Source organism: Terrapene carolina, unplaced genomic scaffold (assembly GCF_002925995.2).
Source record: "Terrapene carolina triunguis isolate 2854851 unplaced genomic scaffold, T_m_triunguis-2.0 Scaffold68, whole genome shotgun sequence".
NCBI lineage: Eukaryota > Metazoa > Chordata > Testudines > Emydidae > Terrapene > Terrapene triunguis.
The window spans coordinates 24,100,452-24,120,406 of NW_020664419.1; the positions used below are offsets into that span (position 1 = coordinate 24,100,452).

The following is a 19,955-nucleotide window of genomic DNA, read 5'->3' on the forward strand; positions in this document are numbered from 1 at the left end:
ATTACAGTCCATTACTATGGATATTTTAATTCATTTCAAGCTTATATATTGATATTATTTTAACTGACATAAATTTACTTATCTGAGACCATCACGCTAAACAAGTTCAGCCAATTCTATTTTAACAGAGGTCATATTTGCATGAAGATCTAAAGCCGGTATAGGATTCTTTCATTTCATCAATTAAGAAGAGTGTTTCCTCAGAAACATTAAATGTTTCTTCTCTCTGTCTGGACTTTTTCTCACGGAAGAAGACTAATATTGCCCTTACTAATGATATCTGGCTCTGAAACACCTTGACATGAACACTTACAAACTTGTTTGCCTAAAGTGAGACCGTGCTGTTAATAGACAGATGCAACCCCCACTCCTCCGCTCGGCTCCCCAAAAAAACCCACCCAGGGACATCTCCTCTTCGCTATTTAATATTGTACATCTTGTCTGAAAAGTATTCTAGTAAATTGCTGGCTGGTACTGTTCAAGAGCACCTTTTATTTTGCTGGCATGAGACACACAGATGGCAAAATACTGAAAACAGTTAAAGCCAGGTGGTTTTAAATAATATAAGAATCACACTCAATATCTTTTTAAAAGCATCTGTTTTACAGATGCTCAGTCAATTTGTTTTTTTAGATTTTCTTAGGATTACAAAGCTTCTGTAATACTGAGATTAATGATGCATTTTGTTTATTCAGTCACTTTATTGTTTTTTTTTGCCGAAAGCTATGAATTTTATGAAAGAAAAGTCTTTAGTTTTGTTTATATCTAACCAGATGTGCAATTGCCCTGGCACAGATTTGTGGTAAACCTTCTATCTTCAGCATAAAGCAGAATGATAATTTGGATGTCATATTTGTGACTCTAGGTCAAAAACATGAAAAATTACAAACACATTTACTGAATTTAGCTGATGAAACATTTAAAGGTATCTAGGGAAGTAAGACTTGAGCTCTAGTTATCCTTCTATTTTAGTGTCTTCTCATTAATTCTGTAAATTTTGTTTTCTCCTATGCTGGACCATGACTCTTCTTCTTGTAATGATGAAGAGGTAGTTAGTTGATGACAAGAAGTGGGGCGTCAATAAAAAACATATTATTTTTAAAGTTGTGGAAAGTGGCTCTTGCCTAGACAAGTTTGACCAGCTTTTAATAAGAGATTCTCTTTGAACTTGTTTCATAATTCAGTTGTTGAAACTACTTACAAATATCCAGCATCCCTGAATCAGAACTGTTTATATCAGTGTATTGAAATCTTTCTTACTTTGTTAGTTAAAAGCCCTTAATTTCACAAGAGATTTCCACAGTTCATGTTAATTGTTAATCAAGAGCAACATATTGAGGAGAAATGTTGAGGTAAATCTAGAAATAAACCCATGAAGCTTAGATCTTTGAGGATGTCAGAACTGATCATTTTTGTTTAGCTTTTCTTGTATTATTCCTTTGACTGAATCCATTTTGATTCTTATGCCTATCTTAATTTTTTATTAGGTGCTGTATGTAGCTATACCATATATAATGTATATGTGTAAAATATAATTAGGATCAGAACATATTCTGTTTAATGGCACTACGGGCACAAACTCATTCTGTTAACAAATGGAATCAAGTATTATACACTCTTTGTTTGTTTTCATGTTATAGCTTTCTTTGACACATTGTTTTTAGGACACTTAAACTTTAAAATTAAACTTGTCAGGGAAAGAAACGTTTTCTATTTGGAAACGTATTTCTGTTCTCCTTGTGGAGCACAAAGTTACTTTTTATCATTTGCTCCTCTTTTACCATCTCCACATATGGAGGCTGCCAGAGACATGTGGGAAAGTTTTTGTCAATTAACTTGTGCTCCGTCTGCTGGCCCTTCTGCTGGAGAGCAGAAACCCAGCGAGTTCCTAAATGCATCCTCACCTGCAATCACTATACAAATGAAGTCAGTGGGAGTTGGAGATGCATTTTGATTGCAAAATCTGAATACGAACAGTGGCAGAGCATACTCATTTAGTTTCATGGTCTGTGTTAATATCAGCGGAAGTTCTGAATCTAAATTTGCATAAGCCTTTTTATTAAATGAACCTCTTGTAATCAACAGGATTTATTGGATTATAACTGGATTTTTTTTTAAATGGTTGCATTTTGGGCCTAAGCCCCCTGAAAGTCTCCTATTTAGTAGAATGCATAAAATGGGAAACTAGACCAAGTATGAACAAAATATTCTGAATTTGGTGAAAATGAGGGGAAAATGTGTAATACCTGAAAGTACTGAACTGGTGGGTTAATAACACATTTTGTACTTTTCTATTTTCAAAGCTGGACCTGTGATCTGCAGAATGCTGACATACCCTCCAACTCGAAGAGCTTTAATTGTGGGTTGTGGTCTACAGATGTTCCAACAACTGTCAGGCATTAACACCGTCATGTAAGTATCAGTTCCTCCTTTTGATAAAATATTGGAAAAACATTTCATGAGGTTTTTCAACGTTTGGCTTTTAGACTGAATATTAATGGGGTTCTGAATCATTAAATTGAATACAATATATGTATGGAACATCACAAGTATACCGTATTTTGAGTATCAATAATTTAATGATGGTGAGCTATTATTTAAAATTAGATGTTGATTTCCTTGCATCATGGTTATGGTCAGAAAGATGTTGGTGTAAAACATTCTTCACAGATTTGCTGTATGCCATATCCAGAGTCTCATGTACTTTACTGGATTTTATTATTGTGCACTTTATTCTCTATTGCAGACCCCATACTTCTCTGGTTGACTGGGCTGGACTCTACTCCGGCCTAAGCATGAACAATTGTTAACAATGTTCTATTTGCAGAATCTTTACCTTATTTACACCTCAAAGACATCTATGTGTAATATTAGCACAAACAAAAACTTCATTTGGTTGGACTGGGCAAGTTGCGTCAGGACACACCCCATCAATTCAAATCTTTGGGAGCATGAAAATAAGTTAAGGGGAAAGTTTCCAGCATTCCTTGCCACCTTCACATCATCTACACACCTACAATTCTGGAGATAAGACACTCCAGCACTCCCTAATGCTTTCATTTCCTTCTCCAACACGTAGTGAAAAACAATATGCACTGTAACATATGCACCCATGCATGATACTCTCACTGTGATGAAAAATCTGAAGAGCAACCTCATGCTCTTTTGCATCAACAGATTGTCACAAATGATTATCATGGTCCATTTCTGCCTTAATAGTACTGCAGTTGCTTTTAAGGTTCAACTTCTGGCACAACCGTAAGCTTAGAAAATGAGTAACTCACTATTTGTGTAGGTGGAAAACTGTCTGTCATCACCTCAGAATACAGTAAGAGAGAGAGGGTTTGGCTGACTCACTGTCCCAGAAGCCAGCAGTTCTTCATGATGCTGTATAATTTAGATGAAATAGACTCATTTGAGGGGTCAGTTTATACTCTTGCCTCCTTGAAACCTTTGCTTTGAGCAGTCAGGTTAAATGAAATAGACTGAGCTCACACACCCAAGGTTTGAGCATTGTCTACAGTGTGGATTCATGAAGGCAGTCATCTGGAAGACCCACAATTACAATGAGAGTGGCAGTTTGTTCTCCTGTAGAAGGGAAAATAAAACTGTAGAGTGTATCCTCTGCTTAATATGTGTAACTCATTAGTGTTAAGTTCTGTCTGCACATCTTGCTAAGAACATGCTCCTATGATCTGACCTACAGAAAGAAGGGTGATTATAATCAAAGAAATATAGGGGCCGGAATAGGGAGGGAGGGTGTAACTGGACTGGGTAATGGGTATGACAGCATATTAGAAATATAAAGGAGAGAAATGTGAATGTTAATGTGTGATTGTCTACATCATTTTGTCTATGAAGGGGACTGTGGTGTGTTCAATCCATTTCTAGTTTATGAAGCATACGCTTTGATTTTTTTTTAAACTGCAGTATGACTTCCAAGATTCTGGTAAGAAGGAGCAAAAGGGCATATAAAATATATTAGTGAATAATAATACTTTACAATGTTCACATGAATACAGTGTCGGGATATAATGTTAAATGGTTAAACTTTTGATTTTGATGTTTGCAACAGATCCAAAAGTTCATTAAGCAGAAATATATTGAAATGGCATAAGATCTATAGTAGCTTACTTTGCTTACCCTAAATTGCAGATACACCTTACTGTGCAATAGCTTTTACAAACAGCTTGTAATTGACCTAATTTGATAGAGTGTGGGTGGAAGAAATTACTACTGTACAATATAGCTGGACTTCATAGACTTTCCATAGAAAGATGCCTTTAATAAACACATTAAAAAGTGCTGATAAAAGAATAGCTTATAATCATTTACAGTATCCAGTATTTTCTTTAAAAAATCAGTATAGTTGAATTCCCTTTTCATGTCACAAATTTTGCAAGCTAGGTGAACACTTTCCCATGAAAGCAGTTTCTTTATACAGGACATTGGCCATCTGTTGATGGTTTGGTTTCACGATAAATTGGGGATTTTAAAAAAATTGTTACAACTGTCAGTCTGTGCAGTAACTATCTATGTAACTGCATGGTCTTGTTTTCATTGTTCTCATTCTCCTTCTAGCCTTTTTATTTGCTGTTCTCACTCTTTGTGTTTGATCTCAAATTAGATTGTATGCTCATTGGGGCAAGGATTGTCTCTCACCATAAGTTCATACAGCACTAACACAATGAGGCCTTTATTCCTGATTGGGACTGTAGATGATACAACACAAACAGTTAATAATGATAGTAAAACCTTCTTGTAAACCTAGATCTATCCCACTAAGTGACTTAGCAATAGTTCCAGTTAGAAAGGAATTATAACAACAGACCTAATATTAGTTTCACAAACACCTACTCTAGACTGAATCTGCAGCTGTGGCAAGTGGCAGTCAGCTGGAGGGGCAAAGATGGTTTTATTTCTTAGTGCTCCTCAAAGTTGCCTTGGCTAGTAATGGGCCCCAGTGAGGCTGTTTTGTCAGATGAGGCTCACCATAGCACAACTGTACTCTGGCATGTTCCCTTCCCCCAACATCCTCTATTGTGGGGGGGAGTGGGGCTGACAATTCTGGCTCACTGCTATCTGGGCTTCCCTTACCCTGCAGAGATCTCCACATAGCTTGTTAAGCTGGCTTTTCACCTTTTTGGAACTGCCAGAGCACTCTTTTACAAGTTGAATTAATGTAGCAGCATTCATGGCAGTGCATACTCTGTTCTAGTCTTCTGGCTGGAGACTTTCCACCATTTGTGAGATGACAGATTCAATATAGCTGTGTCTCCTTTTAAGAAGACAAAGCTCTAGAAGCCTTGTACTTTAAAAAAAAAAAAGTCAGTAGTTTACTGATAAATTAATGGTGATAGTAAGATGAATTCAAGATATTTTAGAGAAGGCAGAAGCTGGAGCAATAGTATAATACCCACTCTTCCTTATATCTGTGTTTGCACACTGTACTGAAAAGGATACTTCTGTGTCTGTAAAAGAAACAAAAGTTTTGAATCAGAAAGAGCTGGTGACTAGGAAGCAGGAAAAAAATGGCCAGGCTCATTAGACCTTTTGAAAACTTTCTAAAAGATTACTTTCAAAACAGTTCTTGTGGAGTTGTTGAGCATTCCAGGACTAATGGACAATAGGAGAACTCTGAAAAACACATATTTAAAAAACTAAAAAGAAACAAATACAAACAACAAGTATTGTAGTGGTTTGGTGCTGAAAGGTTTAGGACTCTGCTATATATTTTCCAATTAAAAAAACCAACTAATTTACTTGGAGAACCCAATAATAGCTACAGGAGAGAAATGGGTCACTTGCAATAGGCTTTTTTTGGTGAGGAATAGAAAGGGGAGGGATAAATGGGCTCTTGTGAAAATTCCCAATGACTCTGTGCTTGCTAAGCAATTCTATAGTAAAATGGACTTGTTTGACAGCATATATAAAAAGAGATTCATGACATCTACATGTATTGGATAGCAAAACTCCTGCAGCATATCCGGCTGCCCAGACAGACAAGAACTGTAAGCATAAGCAGGAAGCCATTGTGGGTATGTCTGCACTGCAGTTAAAAACTCGCAGCTGGTCCGTGCCAGCTGATTTGGGCTTGTGGGGCTCAGGCTGCAGAGCAGGTTAATTGCAGTGTAGACTTCTGGGATCAGGCTGCAGCTTGAACTCTGAGACTCTCCCACCTTTCAGGGTTGTAGAGCCCGGGCTCCAACCCAAGCCCAAACATCTATATTGCAATTAAATAGCCTCTTAGTCTGAGTCACCTGGCCTGGGCCAGCCTCAGGTGTCTGACTGCAGCGTAGACATACTCTGAAACTGCGAGAGCTGGGTGCAGAACAATGTTCTCTCCATCAAGGAAATGGATCTAAAAGGGAAACAAAAAAGCGGACTGTCTAAGCAGACAAATGACTCAATCAGAGTGAAGTAAATTTTGGAATGCTGAATTTGGTCACTAGGAAAGTAAATGTCAAGGACCAAAAGTTCCTTTTAGGGGACAAGGACACCAGTACCATAGGATATATTGTTGCAGAAGAGTCCTTTTGGGACGTAGACATATTTGAACATTTTACAAACTCTAGTCCTGGAGTGCCCAGATTTCTGATGTAGTATTTTAGAGGCAGGTGATTCATCTCAATTCTCCTCTTATCCCCACAAGATACATTTTGAGAGCACCAGACCAGATAAAGCCTAAACAAAAGATTTTGTTTTCCAGATGGAAATTTAAATGTAATGCTAAGGAGCCTTTTGATTTTATCTTCAATCACATTGTATTTTTCAATTTCATAATTTTTTCTAATAGCCATTTGAACAAGCAGAGCTAAAGTCCTTCTGTGTTTCCTTACCACTTTACCTTGGATTTTCATAAGCCTGTTTGATCTTTATTAGTCCAGATTAATAAACATGCCACTTGTCTTCATTTAATTTTAAGTGTTTTTGTGCCCCATATCCCTCCCAACAAATAAATTAAATGTACCTATATACATAATACATCTGTGTCTGGATTTGGTCCATAGACATCTTCAGTCCGTAATAAGCTTGCACTGATTAAAAAAAAAAAAAACAAAAGAAAAAAAAAAGAAAACACAAAAAAAAAAAACAGTTAAAAGCTGGAAAAAAAAAAAAAAAAAAAATACCAAGAGAACAAGAAATGAAATCACAAAAACAAGCATCAGTTTCCAGCTGGAAAGAAATACAACAAGAGAATAAAAATACAACAAGATAATAAAAAATACAACAAAGAAAGAAAAGCTCAACAGAAAAAGAAAGAAGAAAAACAGAGTCAAATAAGGCAGTTAAGAATAAGTGATAAAAATGGAAAAGACAAAAGAGAGAAAAAGAGAAATAGGTTTTAGAAACAGAGAAGCCAAAGGAAAGTTAGAAATATTTAAAAAAAAATGAAAAGCGAACAAATATCATACTGAGTATAAATGAAAGAAAGAGAATAGAAACTGCATGGAAGACGTAGAATTGGAGATAGATGGGAATGAGGCCAGGATGCTTTTGAAGATGAATAGGTATTAGAGAAAAGTCTAACACACATCTAACAAAATAAAGAAAAGCATTACTCGATAGGTTTAATAGTCTCTTCTGCAATGCACTCTGCTGCAATTATAGGGTCTGATCACGTGAGGTTCTGTGAGCCCTCAGCTTCTGTTAACTTAAATGGGATGTTAAAGGTGCTCATCCACTCTCATGACTATACTCAAACAGAGGGAAAGCAAGCTCCCTCTACTAATGCATTTTCTAGTATTGTAGCTAACTTGGTAAGAGTATACAACTGACTTCCATTACAGTAGGAGGAGGAAGGGTGGAGAAACACTACTTCTAATATCCATTCATCTTCAAAAATAAAACACTGGACTGACAGTCCACGAAGTAATGGTACAGATAAACATTTATTAAATATACTGTGGAAATTTACTGATGATCCTAATAATGTTCATACCTAATTAATAATCTTCAATAAGGAATATTTTAAAAGTAAAACAATTACAACCAACCCTCACCTATCCTCTTGAAAAAAAAAAAATGAACAGAATTGTTTTCTGAAAAGGCCATGTTCTCCAGTAGCTGCAGCAGCCTTAGAGGGCCTGTATCACATTTGCAACAGTTCAAGATGTAATTAGAGAATAACACTGGGACTCCAATAGTCCATACATTTATTGACTCCAGGGCATGAGGCTTGTTTCATAATTACTATTTTTTTAAAATCGCTTAGTTATGGACTGTTTTTAAAAATTTGTCCAGAGTGCATAACATAACTTCACTACAATCCACATTGCCTCCCCGAGACTAGCTTTTTGCAGCAGACCCACCAGTCAGACTGCACTCCCAGTTCCCAGTGCCTGGAATGTAGCCTATTGCAGCAGGTTGACAGGTTGTCATTGTCTTAGGCTATGTCTACACTACCACTTATGTCAGTATAAATTATGTCGCTCACGGGTGTGAATAAGTCATCCCCCTGAATGACATAAGTTACACGACTTGAAGTCAGCGGCAGAGCTTCTCCTGCCAACCTAGCTACTACCACTCAGTGGTGGTGGATTAAATAAGTCAGTGGGAGAGCTCTCTCCTGTTGGCTTAGAGCGGCTACACTAGAGAGCTTACAGCGGTGCAGCTGCATCGGTGCAAACCTGGGAGGGAGGGGGAGATCCCGAGTGGCCGCGGCACGCGAAACAGCTGATTCGCGTGCCGCTGCTCACCCTCCCTCCCAGGTTTGAGAGCCTGGGAGGGAGGGGGAGATCCCGAGTGGCCGCAGCGCGCGAAACACCTGATTGGTGCGCCGCTGCTCACCCTCCCTCCCAGGTTTGACAGCCTGGGAGGGAGGGAGGGAGGGGGAGACCCCGAGTGGCCGCGGCACGCTCGCTGCTTCTCCCCCTCCCTCCCTCCCTCCCTCCTAGGCTTGAGAGCCTGTGGGGAGGAGGCAGGGCTGGGGATTTGGGGAAGGGGCGGAGTTGAGGCGGGGCCGTGGGTGGGATAAGAAAAAAACGGGGGGGCGGGGGGTGGCCAAAATTGTTTTTGCTTGGGGCGGCAAAAATCCTAGAGCCGGCCCTGGACAGAGAGGGATATAAACCCACAGATAAATGAAGAGTGTAAACACCACGGTGAGAGAAAAACTTAGTGTGGCACAGCTAAAACGGGATGAAACTAAGAAAAGGAAAACTTCAAGTTGCAGATGAGGAAAACTTCCTGACAACATAGAGAATTAGGCTGTGGGATTCAGAGAAGTGAGGGAAACATTTAAAAGCTTTCTTGTTTCTGGCTCATGTTAAAAAGCTGAGGTGACTGTTCTTTGTGATTCTTCTCCCACTTCTTTCAATGTAAATGGTCCTGAGCACACAAGGAGTAAGACATTGCCCTCAAATGCACTGCAGCACCTTAACTTAAATCACATTGGATTTTACTATTAGCTTTCTGTTTGGTGTATGTTTGATGGTGGGTAGTGTCAAATTGCACATGAAAATAGCTGTCTCTGAACTAAATCAATACTTTTCTGCATCTTATGATGTGGAAGTATCAGACTGAAGGAGAGTGGTGTTTGTTGTAGACCAAGTTTTATAGAGTGAGCTGTAGATAAGTTACAGTAGAATAAACTACTTTGATTTTCCTATAAAGTAGAGGATAATACTCTCATCCTTTGAAATATGAAAGGCTGCACACCAGAGCAGTTGTAACTTCCAGCCTCCTTGAGCATCAAAAACTTTAATTTCCCATGTGGTGCTTCTGAATTGCTTTGAAGATCACATGGAATGAGTTAATTTAAATGGCACTTACTATTTATCTATAGAGTGCTGCAAATGTGCAAGGTGCTTTAAAAAGTGCAGACTAAGACATGGTCTTCACCAGGAAGAGCTTATAACTCTCAGAGAAACAGTTTGACATATGAAGGCTCTGCCTCTCTGGAGGCCAACTTGCCTCTCTAGGGCTTGGTCTACACTTACCCCCCAAGTCGAAGTAAAGTACGCAAATTCAGCTACGTGAATAACGTAGCAGAATTCGACATACCTTACTTCGAACTTACCGCGGTTCAGACGCGGTCCACACGCGGCAGGCAGGCTCCCCGTTGACTCCGCGGTACTCCTCTCGTTGAGCTGGAGTACCGCAGTCGACGGGGATCACTTCTTGGTTCGATTTATCGCATCCAGACCAGACGCGATAAATCGAACTCGGAACTTCGATCCCCAGCCGCCGAACTAGCGCGGCAGTGTAGACCAGCCCTTAGAGTTACACATTCACACCTTTTAACAAAAATGAAAGGGAAGCTAATGATAAAAGCCCATGAAAAATGGAGGCATTTGTTTCTCAGGCCATCTTTTTCTAGTCACCCTAGTACCCAGTTTTGTTTCCCTTGTTTAAACACGTATCATGAAGCCTGCTGGGTAGCCTGACCTGGAATGATCTCGTTAGACTAGATTTGTGATTTTGATTACTGCCCACACATGGGAATAAAGGAGCATAAGAAGCTCTTTATATTTGAGAGGACAATGTTGGGGAAAGGAGGGCAGCCTCCATGGGGCTGCTACTCCCCATCCTGAATAGGGACCCAGAATGGGTGGAGCCTAGGCCCTGGTTTCCATCATGTCCCCAGCCAGTACAGCTAAACTAATGCAAGGGGGAAATAGTCTGTGTCAGGTTTAGGAGGACTGGTGCAGATTATTCCCCCTCCCTGGAGCAAGTGGGGAGCCAGGTACCATATTGTGACTCTGGTTCATAAACTGGGCCCTGGCCTGCTCTTGGGAGAACTACATGGTGCCCCTTACTCAGGGCATGTGGCAAAGCCACAACAAGTCCCATGATTAGTTCCAGCCCATTTGTTGCATTCATTATCACTTACAGCATTTGTATTTAGAATATCACATACTAGGTATGAAAAATGAAAGGCTATGGGACAATCATGTTTGCCATCTTCGCATTTGCCACCTTTTATGTGCCCTTTGCTGTGTTAGAAAAGACTATATTTTTTTCATAGTTTAGAATTTTTGACTTACACAAGCATTGTAAAGTACAGCACTTTCTTAAACATTCTTTTATCTATTTACTGAAACTCAAAAGGTACAAAAGCTTACAAATATACTGAACCACATTTACAACAGCTGGTAGCTGGAGAGTTTAAGAGGATGGTTGCACTCGTCCATAATTTATTAGTTCAGATAATTGTAAAAGGGTAATTGACAGTTGTTCATTAGGACAGAGTTAAGGGATACACAAGGAATAAAGGCAAAAGGAGACACATCCCAAGATGAAACCATAAAAATGCGCACAGTGTCTTAATAATATGTTAAAATGGGGATGAAAGATTAGAAAATAATCGTATTTCAAACTGTTTTAGCGAAAGATAAAGAAAAGGGACTGATACAACTTTTTTCACCCTATTGTGTTATATTGGTGTGATTAACAGAAAATTACTATCCCCAAACACATCCATTTCTTCCTCACTCATAACAATTTTACATTCAACAGCAAACACTTAGTCCAAGCTGTGGGAACAGCCCTGGGTACTAGGATGGCTCCCCAATGTGCCAAATTCTTCATGGGCCACCTTGAAGAATTTCTGGACAAATGCACCACAAAACCAGTGATATGCCTGAGATAAATCAATGATATTTTCGTCCTCTTGCCAGACAATTTAAACTCCTTCAGAGATTTCCACCATAATTTCAACAATCACCATCCTATCTGGAACACTCCAGCACCAACATTAACTTCTTGGACACCACAATCAGGTTTTGCAATGGAACCTTACGGACAACCATATACAAGAAACCCATGGATCCCCACACCTAACTTCATAGATCCAGTAATGATAGGGTGACTAGACGTCCCGATAAAATCTCTGGTTGGGACGCAATTTGTCCCAATATCCGCCGGCAGCACTGGGTTTTTTTTGTTTTGTTTTTTTTTGCTCTGCCGGCGGGCACCTCCCCCCCCCATGTGTCCCGATATTTTCTTTCCCTCATCTGGTCACCCTAAGTAATGACCTCAAACACACCAAGAACTCTGATCTCTACAACCAGGCACTCAAATAGCACAGAATATGCTTTGAGGGGAAAGTCCAAGATATTCACCTTCAAATACTTAAAACCACCTTCACCAAACAAGACACTCCACCAGAGAAGTAGATTGCATCATGGAAGCGGCCACCCAAATACCCTGAGAAAATTTGCTTCAATACAGAAATGAACTTCCCTCTGACCACACACCCCTAGTTCTCACACTGGCACCCATACGGGGTATCATCAAACTACTACACCCCATACTTGATGGAGACCCCATCCTGAAAGAAATCTTTCCCAACCCTCCTCTTCTGGCCTTCAAACAGCTCCCCCCCCCCCCCCCAACTGCTCCAAGCTCATCATCAGAGGCAAGCTCCCCACAGATCAGGACACACCAATTCAAGGCACAAATAGGTGTTGAGTGTTTACCTGCCTTTGGGACTTCCAAAATCTTCCCCCTGAGCATTTGGTATGATACAGTAGGTGGTTCAGTTTTTGTGCCCTGAAAGTGTTTCTAAAAGATTTTTGAAGGATGAGTCCCAAAGATAGAGAGCTAGAGAGTCATACAAGAGGCTATATAACTAGAGTAATAGGATGAAATCAAGAAAAGGAAAATTTAGGATGAATATCAGAAAAATATTTCTAGTGTTGAGATCTAGATTGATATAGTCTCTTAAGGGAAGTAGAGAATGCTCATCATTTCTAACTTTTTGAACTTGCCCATACAAACCAGAGGATATGTTATAAAGCACACTCTGTTTGGTTTTCTGGTATTCATAAAATTGAATTATTATATTTAAAATGTAAAACAAGAACATAAGCTCATATAAAATTAGCTAGTCTTATTTAAATTGAATTTCTTGCATGCAACCTCCCCATGGATTATGTGTATCTGTATTATCATACATATTTATTTTAATAAGATTATTATTTAAGATCTAATTTAAAAAACAGTAAAGATTCAGCCTTCCAAATATCCTCCAGGACGTTAATAGTGATGTTCTTTCCAGCCTAGTTTGGATTTTATCTTTTGTTAAAAAGGTAAGTGGTACAAAATGCCTAATGGAAACAAGCTCGGTGTACTCCACTTAGTTTTACTCATTATATTGCATTGTATCACTTCACTACAGATTCTCTTCCTTTCTGGAACATTTATTGTCCCGCATTTTCACAATATATGAAATGTTAATATTTGTCATTCTATTTTCAGACTATTCTGAAGTTATAAAACAGGCAAAAATAAATTTATATTATCTCACATATTATGGTTTGTAAGCCAATCAGTTACTATAATGATGAGTGTTAAAAGAATTACTATAACTAAACTTTTTAAAATAGTTAATGTAACTATTGTAATGTAACCTTCCACTCTGGATTATTAAAGAACAGGACTCTACCACTGCACACACTGTGTAACATTGCATTGTACAGTGGTCAAGTGTAGGTAGTCTCTTGGTCTATCCAAGGCCGTGATGAAGTGTCTTGATGTTTTTGGTCTTTTGGCCTGGAGATGAAAACCTTGTCTTTGTTTCTGGGACCTTGAAGTGAAAAAATTCTCTACGTTATAATGCTAGTAAAGTGTTGTGCTATAATCATAAAGCACCTTTCCACAGATTCAGAGAAATGTAGGGCTAGAAGGTACCTCGAGTGGTCGTCAAGTCCAGCCCCCATAAGGTGATTTAGACTGTAAACTGAAGTTGTTTTTGTTCAACCATCCAAAAATGGAACAATGTTAAATTAAAGAAGCTGGATTTTAATATTAAGCAGCTTTTTAGGTCAGGCACCTTCCCTGGTTAAAATTCACCTAAAACTCACTACAAGTCAAATGTAGCTAATATAAATTGAACCAAGTCAGCTTCATTTTGAAATGTGAGTAAATATATTTTGACATTGTCAATTCCAGTAATCATATACAAGTTAAAAAGTTAAAAGTGTTAATTGATATTCATTATTTTGAAAGAATAGCCAGGGTTGTTGTCTTTTTAATTTTGAACATTTTTTTCTTTTAAAAAGAAACTTATTAGAGAATATATAATACATTTTCAGTTTCTCATGCATACCAAGATGGTTTACATCAGTAAATCATCCAGAATATTGTCAGCAGGTTTATGAAATATTGAAAGCCAAATATACTATTCATCATAGTGAGAATGTGTACCTTTGTTTTGCATTCGTTTAACTTAAGAGATTGTACATGGTAAAATCAATATGCTTTAGACAATTTTATTAGGGCTGTGAAAGACTATGTAAAGATGGATTTTCACAATGGACAAAACTTGAAAACAGAAATTATTGATTTAAAGAAGAAAAGAAACATATGTAGCCAATACCTTTGCGGTATTCCCTTTGCTGTTATTGAAGGCATTTGTATCTTAATGAAGATTTCTCCCTCACAGTCCAGCTTCTTCTCCTACTTGAGCCTATAGTGAAGTCCTAATATTGTTTGATTTCAGTCTGTTGCCTTGGTAATAACTGTAATGTCAAAAAATCGGCATTATAATTTCACTGCAGGATCAAAAAGCAGGGAGAGTATGGATTGTGTGGGAGGGAGCAAAAGGCTTTGTTGAAATATGCAGCTTGGGTAATTAGCAATTATGGTAAGACAATTATGAAAACATGTGAGCAATAACATGGCTTTGTTTTAAGTCTTGTATCATCAAAAATTTGCCAGAGTATGTCAGCCAGTTAAATGCATTGCATTAATATTTTTCATATGTAAAGCTTACTAATTAAATGAAACCAGAATAATAATGTTGTTCATTAATTATTCATGAAGGATTGCTAAGGAAATGTTCCTAAATCTCTTCACATTTTTCTGATGTTTTGTCTAGATACTCATTGAAGTACAGTTCTGTTTAGCACACTCTTCCCACACTTGTAAAATGGCTATGTCCCTTCAATATGTCTCTTGCACCCTTGATTAAACATTAATAGGCATAATGCAAAGATAGTCTATATACTAACAAAATTATCTTGAGCAAGAGCCATCCTTATGTTTAATAGTGTCCTGCAGTCAAGTATTCATTATGGCTTGAAAAATTGTTATGAAATCAAGTATTTCTGACACAACCAATTTAAATGTACAATAGTTTTTCCTTCAGATACAGTACCTGGTTGGGATGTTGTTTACTTAATGTGTTTACTCTACTATGGAGTGGTAGAGACTGTGTGTAATGATATGTTGTAACCGATTCTTAGCACCAAAAAGTGGGATGCTGTTTAATATCCAAAGTAATGGAATGATGCAAATGTACAACAATTCAAAGTTGATAGTTTGAAAATTCAGGAAAAGGAATAAAAATAAATTGTGAAAGGTAACCTTGTCAGACACTGTCATTTAGTGTAATATGAAAGATTCAGTGCAACATACCAGTGAAGCCTTTACAGAATAAAAGTGAACAAAACACAACATGAAGTAAAAGACGTGATGCCCTTTAGATTTGTTTATTCACCTTTCCCTTGACAACATGAGAACCAGTTTTGGAGATTAGATTCCTCAGGTCCTGTGAATATGGGTGAACGCACTGCAATTTAAGAAAAAATAACCTTACACAATATGAGGTGAGGGAATGAGAAAACAAATGAAGTTGTGTAAGTTGTGACACATAAATATGCTCTGTATGTTCATGCAGTCTAGGAATGTCCAATTTAGTCAGATTATTAAAAAGTCGAAGCAACATGGTGCATTTACTTGGCTCCAATGGCTTAAAGAGAGCACAGTTCTTCCTGCTTATTTCCAAAACACCTTGCATTTCTGTATAGACATCTAACATTTTCATCAGAGTCCCCGACTGTCTTCCCTCTTGTAGCTCCTATGACCCTATTTTAATTTTCCATTGTCACTCACCCCCAACTTCCAGCCCTCTGTTAAACTCTCCTTTCTTTGTACTGTGGGCTTTTGTCACCTGCCCCCTTTGAATCTAGTTTACACTCCTCACTAGGTGAGTCTTATATGGTTTTATAGTTCTTTTGATCTGCAGACCTCAGTGCACTTTATATAGGAAGGGAAGTATTGTCTTCACTTTACAGAGGGGTAAACTGGGGCACAAAATTGCCTGAAAGCAAGTCAGAGCCAGAATTAGAAATAAATACCTGATTTACTGACCCACAGGCCGGTATTTTTATCTATTGGACCACATTGAGCTAGATCCTCATGTGTTAATCTGTTGCTTTCCCAAGGCCTCTGTCTTCACTTAAACTCAAGCTCTTAGCCTGGCTCTTGAAATGCAGTTGCTAACAAACAAATGAACAAAACAAGAAGACATCTAAAAGTCCTTTCCACTCTTATGAAACAAGGGACCTCAGCAGCAGCATATTGCCTGGTCCAGGGCGTTGTGTGCAAGGCCAGAGGTATTGTGCCTTCAAGGGCTTCTGAACTTTCTTAAATGGGGGATAGACAAGCGCTTGCTATTGGTTCTAAGACCCTGTGCTTGTTAGAATCATAGAAGATCAGGGTTGGAAGGGACCTCAGGAGATCATCTAGTCCAACCCCCTGCTCAAAGCAGGACCAATTCCCAAACAGATTTTTACCCCAGTTCCCTAAATGTCCCCCTCAAGGATTGAACTCACAACCCTGGGTTTAACAGGCCAACGCTCAAACCACTGAGCTATCCCTCCCCCCAGAAGTGGGAGTAGATAGTAGTGCTCTCGTGGGAAGATTCAAATGAAGGAATGATATCATGTCATCCTCTCATCTCCAAAGTCCTGAAAGCAGCTTTCTATGTTTACCTCCTTGAGGTTCCATCTGGAGTTTTGACTTCATGTTTCAGAAACTAAGCCAGACCCCCAGACACTCATTGTCCATTTTCTTTTGGGGGAAGGTAGTCCTTTTAGTAGCCATATCTTCAGGTACATGAGTATGTGACCTGGCAGCCCTCCCCCCCATCCCATTTCATAAGGACAAAGTACCTGTCCTAACTTAATTCCCAAAATGCTATCGAAGTTCCATTTAAATCAGGCTATCTACCTTCCAAATGTTTGTCCTAATCCAAGGGACCTTAAAAAAAAGTTTTGGCACTCTCTATATGTATACAGTGCAGATAGAATCTATCTTGCTGGGACATCCTCCTGTAGGAAAGTAGTCTTTCTTTTTGCACACTTCTAGGGCCCTCAATGGGCCATAGCAGCTTCCCGCTTTGCTATTGCCCAATGGTTATGTTCCTGCATTCTTGGAGCATGTAATTTGCATGATACTTTAGACCAAATGAAATAAATGGTCCTACCAGTAAGCAGGAGGCTATGTATGGGAAGAAAGGGAGACGTTTCAATAGAGGAACTTTTTAAGGCAGCCACTTAGTTTTGTCAACACCAGGTGTTCAATAAGCATAATAATAAAACTGGTTTTAAAATCATGAGTTAAAATAATAAATTTTAGGTACTTTGTATGTGCCATATGGTTTTTGACCAAGTAGGATTAATGTTTTCAGGCTTTTCTGCACAGCCATGAGTGCTACACACCTTTTTTAAAATGAAAGCTGAGATTCTGATATATTTGCAAGCCTCCAAGCTCTGGGGCGTTAAGAAAAACATCAAATACTACAAAACGGGTCCACTTGGTGGGCTTTAAATATGCTCTTGGGGTTAGATACAATGACCTTGTTGAATGGAGACTTGCAGACAGGTTCTTAGGGGAGAGGTGTTAAGCTTCGCTACATGCAAATAATGAGTCCTTTTAGTAGTTTACTTGCTTCCCAAACCTCTAAATGCAGCTAATGTATGTAGTTTTGTGAGGTATTTAGATTTAACTGGTTGAAAAGTTCTTATATATTATCCCAGTCAGCTGCAGCTTTTGAAGTTAAATAACTGGTGGTAAAAGGGGAGAAAAGGCTATGTGGTTGGCAGAGAGAAGAGATGAAAATCTGGCTTTTCAATAGTCATTTCCCTCCTGGCATTTGGAAGAGAAAACTACCATTGGTATATACTGTTGTCCCCAGAAAGGAATGAACAGATGAACTCTTCTCACTAATAATGTTACTAATATTTTTTTGCCTTTTAAAATTCTAATCTGTTTAAAAGGCTTGGTAGAAATAAATGCACCCTACATTTTCTTTACAGCTGTCTAACTAGATAGATAAAATGTGCATATCTGTCTGTCTAAACTATTTTTTTTTCATTAGTATTTTAAATATAGTGGGCCAGATTGTCATGTGCACTGCAGCACCACTGAGTGCCTGGGAGAGTGGGTGGAAGGGAAGGCAAAAATAGATTTCCACCCCCACCTATCCCTTGGGCTGCCAGGGTTCAGGTGCCAGTGCAAATTAGACTAATCTCAGGGCTCTTTTAACCTTGTCATCTTGTTAAAAAAAAAACCTATGGGTCCTTATGCTGGTGAGGATTGCTGGAACAGTGTGTTCTGTCCATGCCCCCTTCCATCCCCAACACACCCTAACTCTGAAGGAGGGGCCCATGCATCGCTACCTTAGTTTTACACCACCTAGGGATTTTACTGGACTAAAAACCAACCCCAGCTGCTGATTTAGGGCGGCTGTACATCCTATTTGCACCAGCTGACTATTTTTTTTCCTACTCAGCTTTCCACAATTTTAGATTGTCAACAAATATTGCAATGGTGTTTTAACATTCATGACTCTCATTTGTTCTTATACTTGTCATCCATATTGTAACATGTTTTTCTGTTAAGTTTGCTCAGTAGGTCACTTATTTAAAGCAAAAATACAAGGCAGGACACAGCCTGTATTTTGTCTCTGTGATGTGCCTGAGAATGGAGAGTGGCTTATTAGGGAAATAGGGCTGCTCTCTGTGGAAACACACTCTCATTTTGAATCATTGTTTTCTCTCTCACTTTCCATGCTATATCTTATTTAACTGTAGTGAAATGACCGCCATGTTTTAGACCATGGGTGGTTGGATAGTTTTCAAACATAGGACTGTATCCTGTCCAGTACTATTTGCCCGGTTGGAGCCATTAGGATTACTTGAATGAGAAAAATTAGCAAGATTTGGCCCATTATGTTTTCCAGAGGTAAGTAGTTCTAGTTTGAAAATCTAAAATAGTTCTTAACAGAAAAGAATAATTTTATTGATTCATCTAGCATGAGCATCTGGTCATGTTGTGACAGGTATATTCAGGCAAGGCAACTGTCATGCACAGAGGCAGAACCAAGGTGTTTTTGCACAATATATGTGACTGGCTTACTGTGATTGTGCTTTGGATACACTCTTTGGAAAGATTGGCATCAGGGAGTTCCATGGGTATTTTGGTCTCATTTTTTGCACATGAAACTTCCTCAATTTTCTTACTAGTTAGAAAAAAAATTAAATAACAGCCTTACCAGCAAATTCACCTTTCACTCTAAATGCCTAGATGAGTTATTTCCTTCTCAGGCATCACTGTGTGCAAAAGATTCTGTATTCTAAATGATGTCTTAAATTACATCTGTGCAACCACATTGTATTCCACTTATGCGCTCAATCACAACTTAACTCAATTAACCTTTATTTGTCCTGCCTTTTTAGAGAGACTCTTCGGTGTAGAACCTCATTTTAATTTATCAGTTTCTAAATATAAGTAAACCTCTTGGGACTGAGATTTGGAATCCAGCACTGTTTACCTACTGGGAGGAGCAATATAATGCAGCAACACAAATGATCGGTTGCATTAGTGAGAGCAGACAATACTAAAGAGGTGATTAAAGATAAAGGGATTTGTATTGGGAGAGATGTGGCATATGGGGGAGCATGAGAGGAACCACGAAGCATAAAGGTAGAGAAAACGATAAAGAGTACTAAGGAGAGAGAAATACAGACGTATAGGGTCTGAGAGATAGGGCTTGAAAAATATACCAGACACCTACTGGAGTCATCAGACTAGCTAATGCTTGATAGGAAAGACAAGGCTGAGAAGCCCAACTAGTGAGGTCTGGGGGTGACACCCTGGTGAGAAGCTGAACCCACCTGATGAGAAGCTGACTGCTGGGAAGGAGAATAGTTTTAGATTCATTCCTA

At 38.7% G+C, this 19,955-nt stretch overlaps 1 protein-coding gene across 1 annotated transcript in view; it reads left to right on the forward strand.

Moving 5' to 3' along the window:
• Positions 1-19,955, forward strand: part of SLC2A13 (solute carrier family 2 member 13) — a 331,334-nt gene that overhangs the window by 164,955 nt on the left and 146,424 nt on the right. Inside the window, exon 4 of the mRNA XM_024216061.2 lies at positions 2,304-2,412. Within this exon, the coding sequence (XP_024071829.1) occupies positions 2,304-2,412 (109 nt within the window). The remainder of the gene's footprint in view (positions 1-2,303; positions 2,413-19,955) is intronic.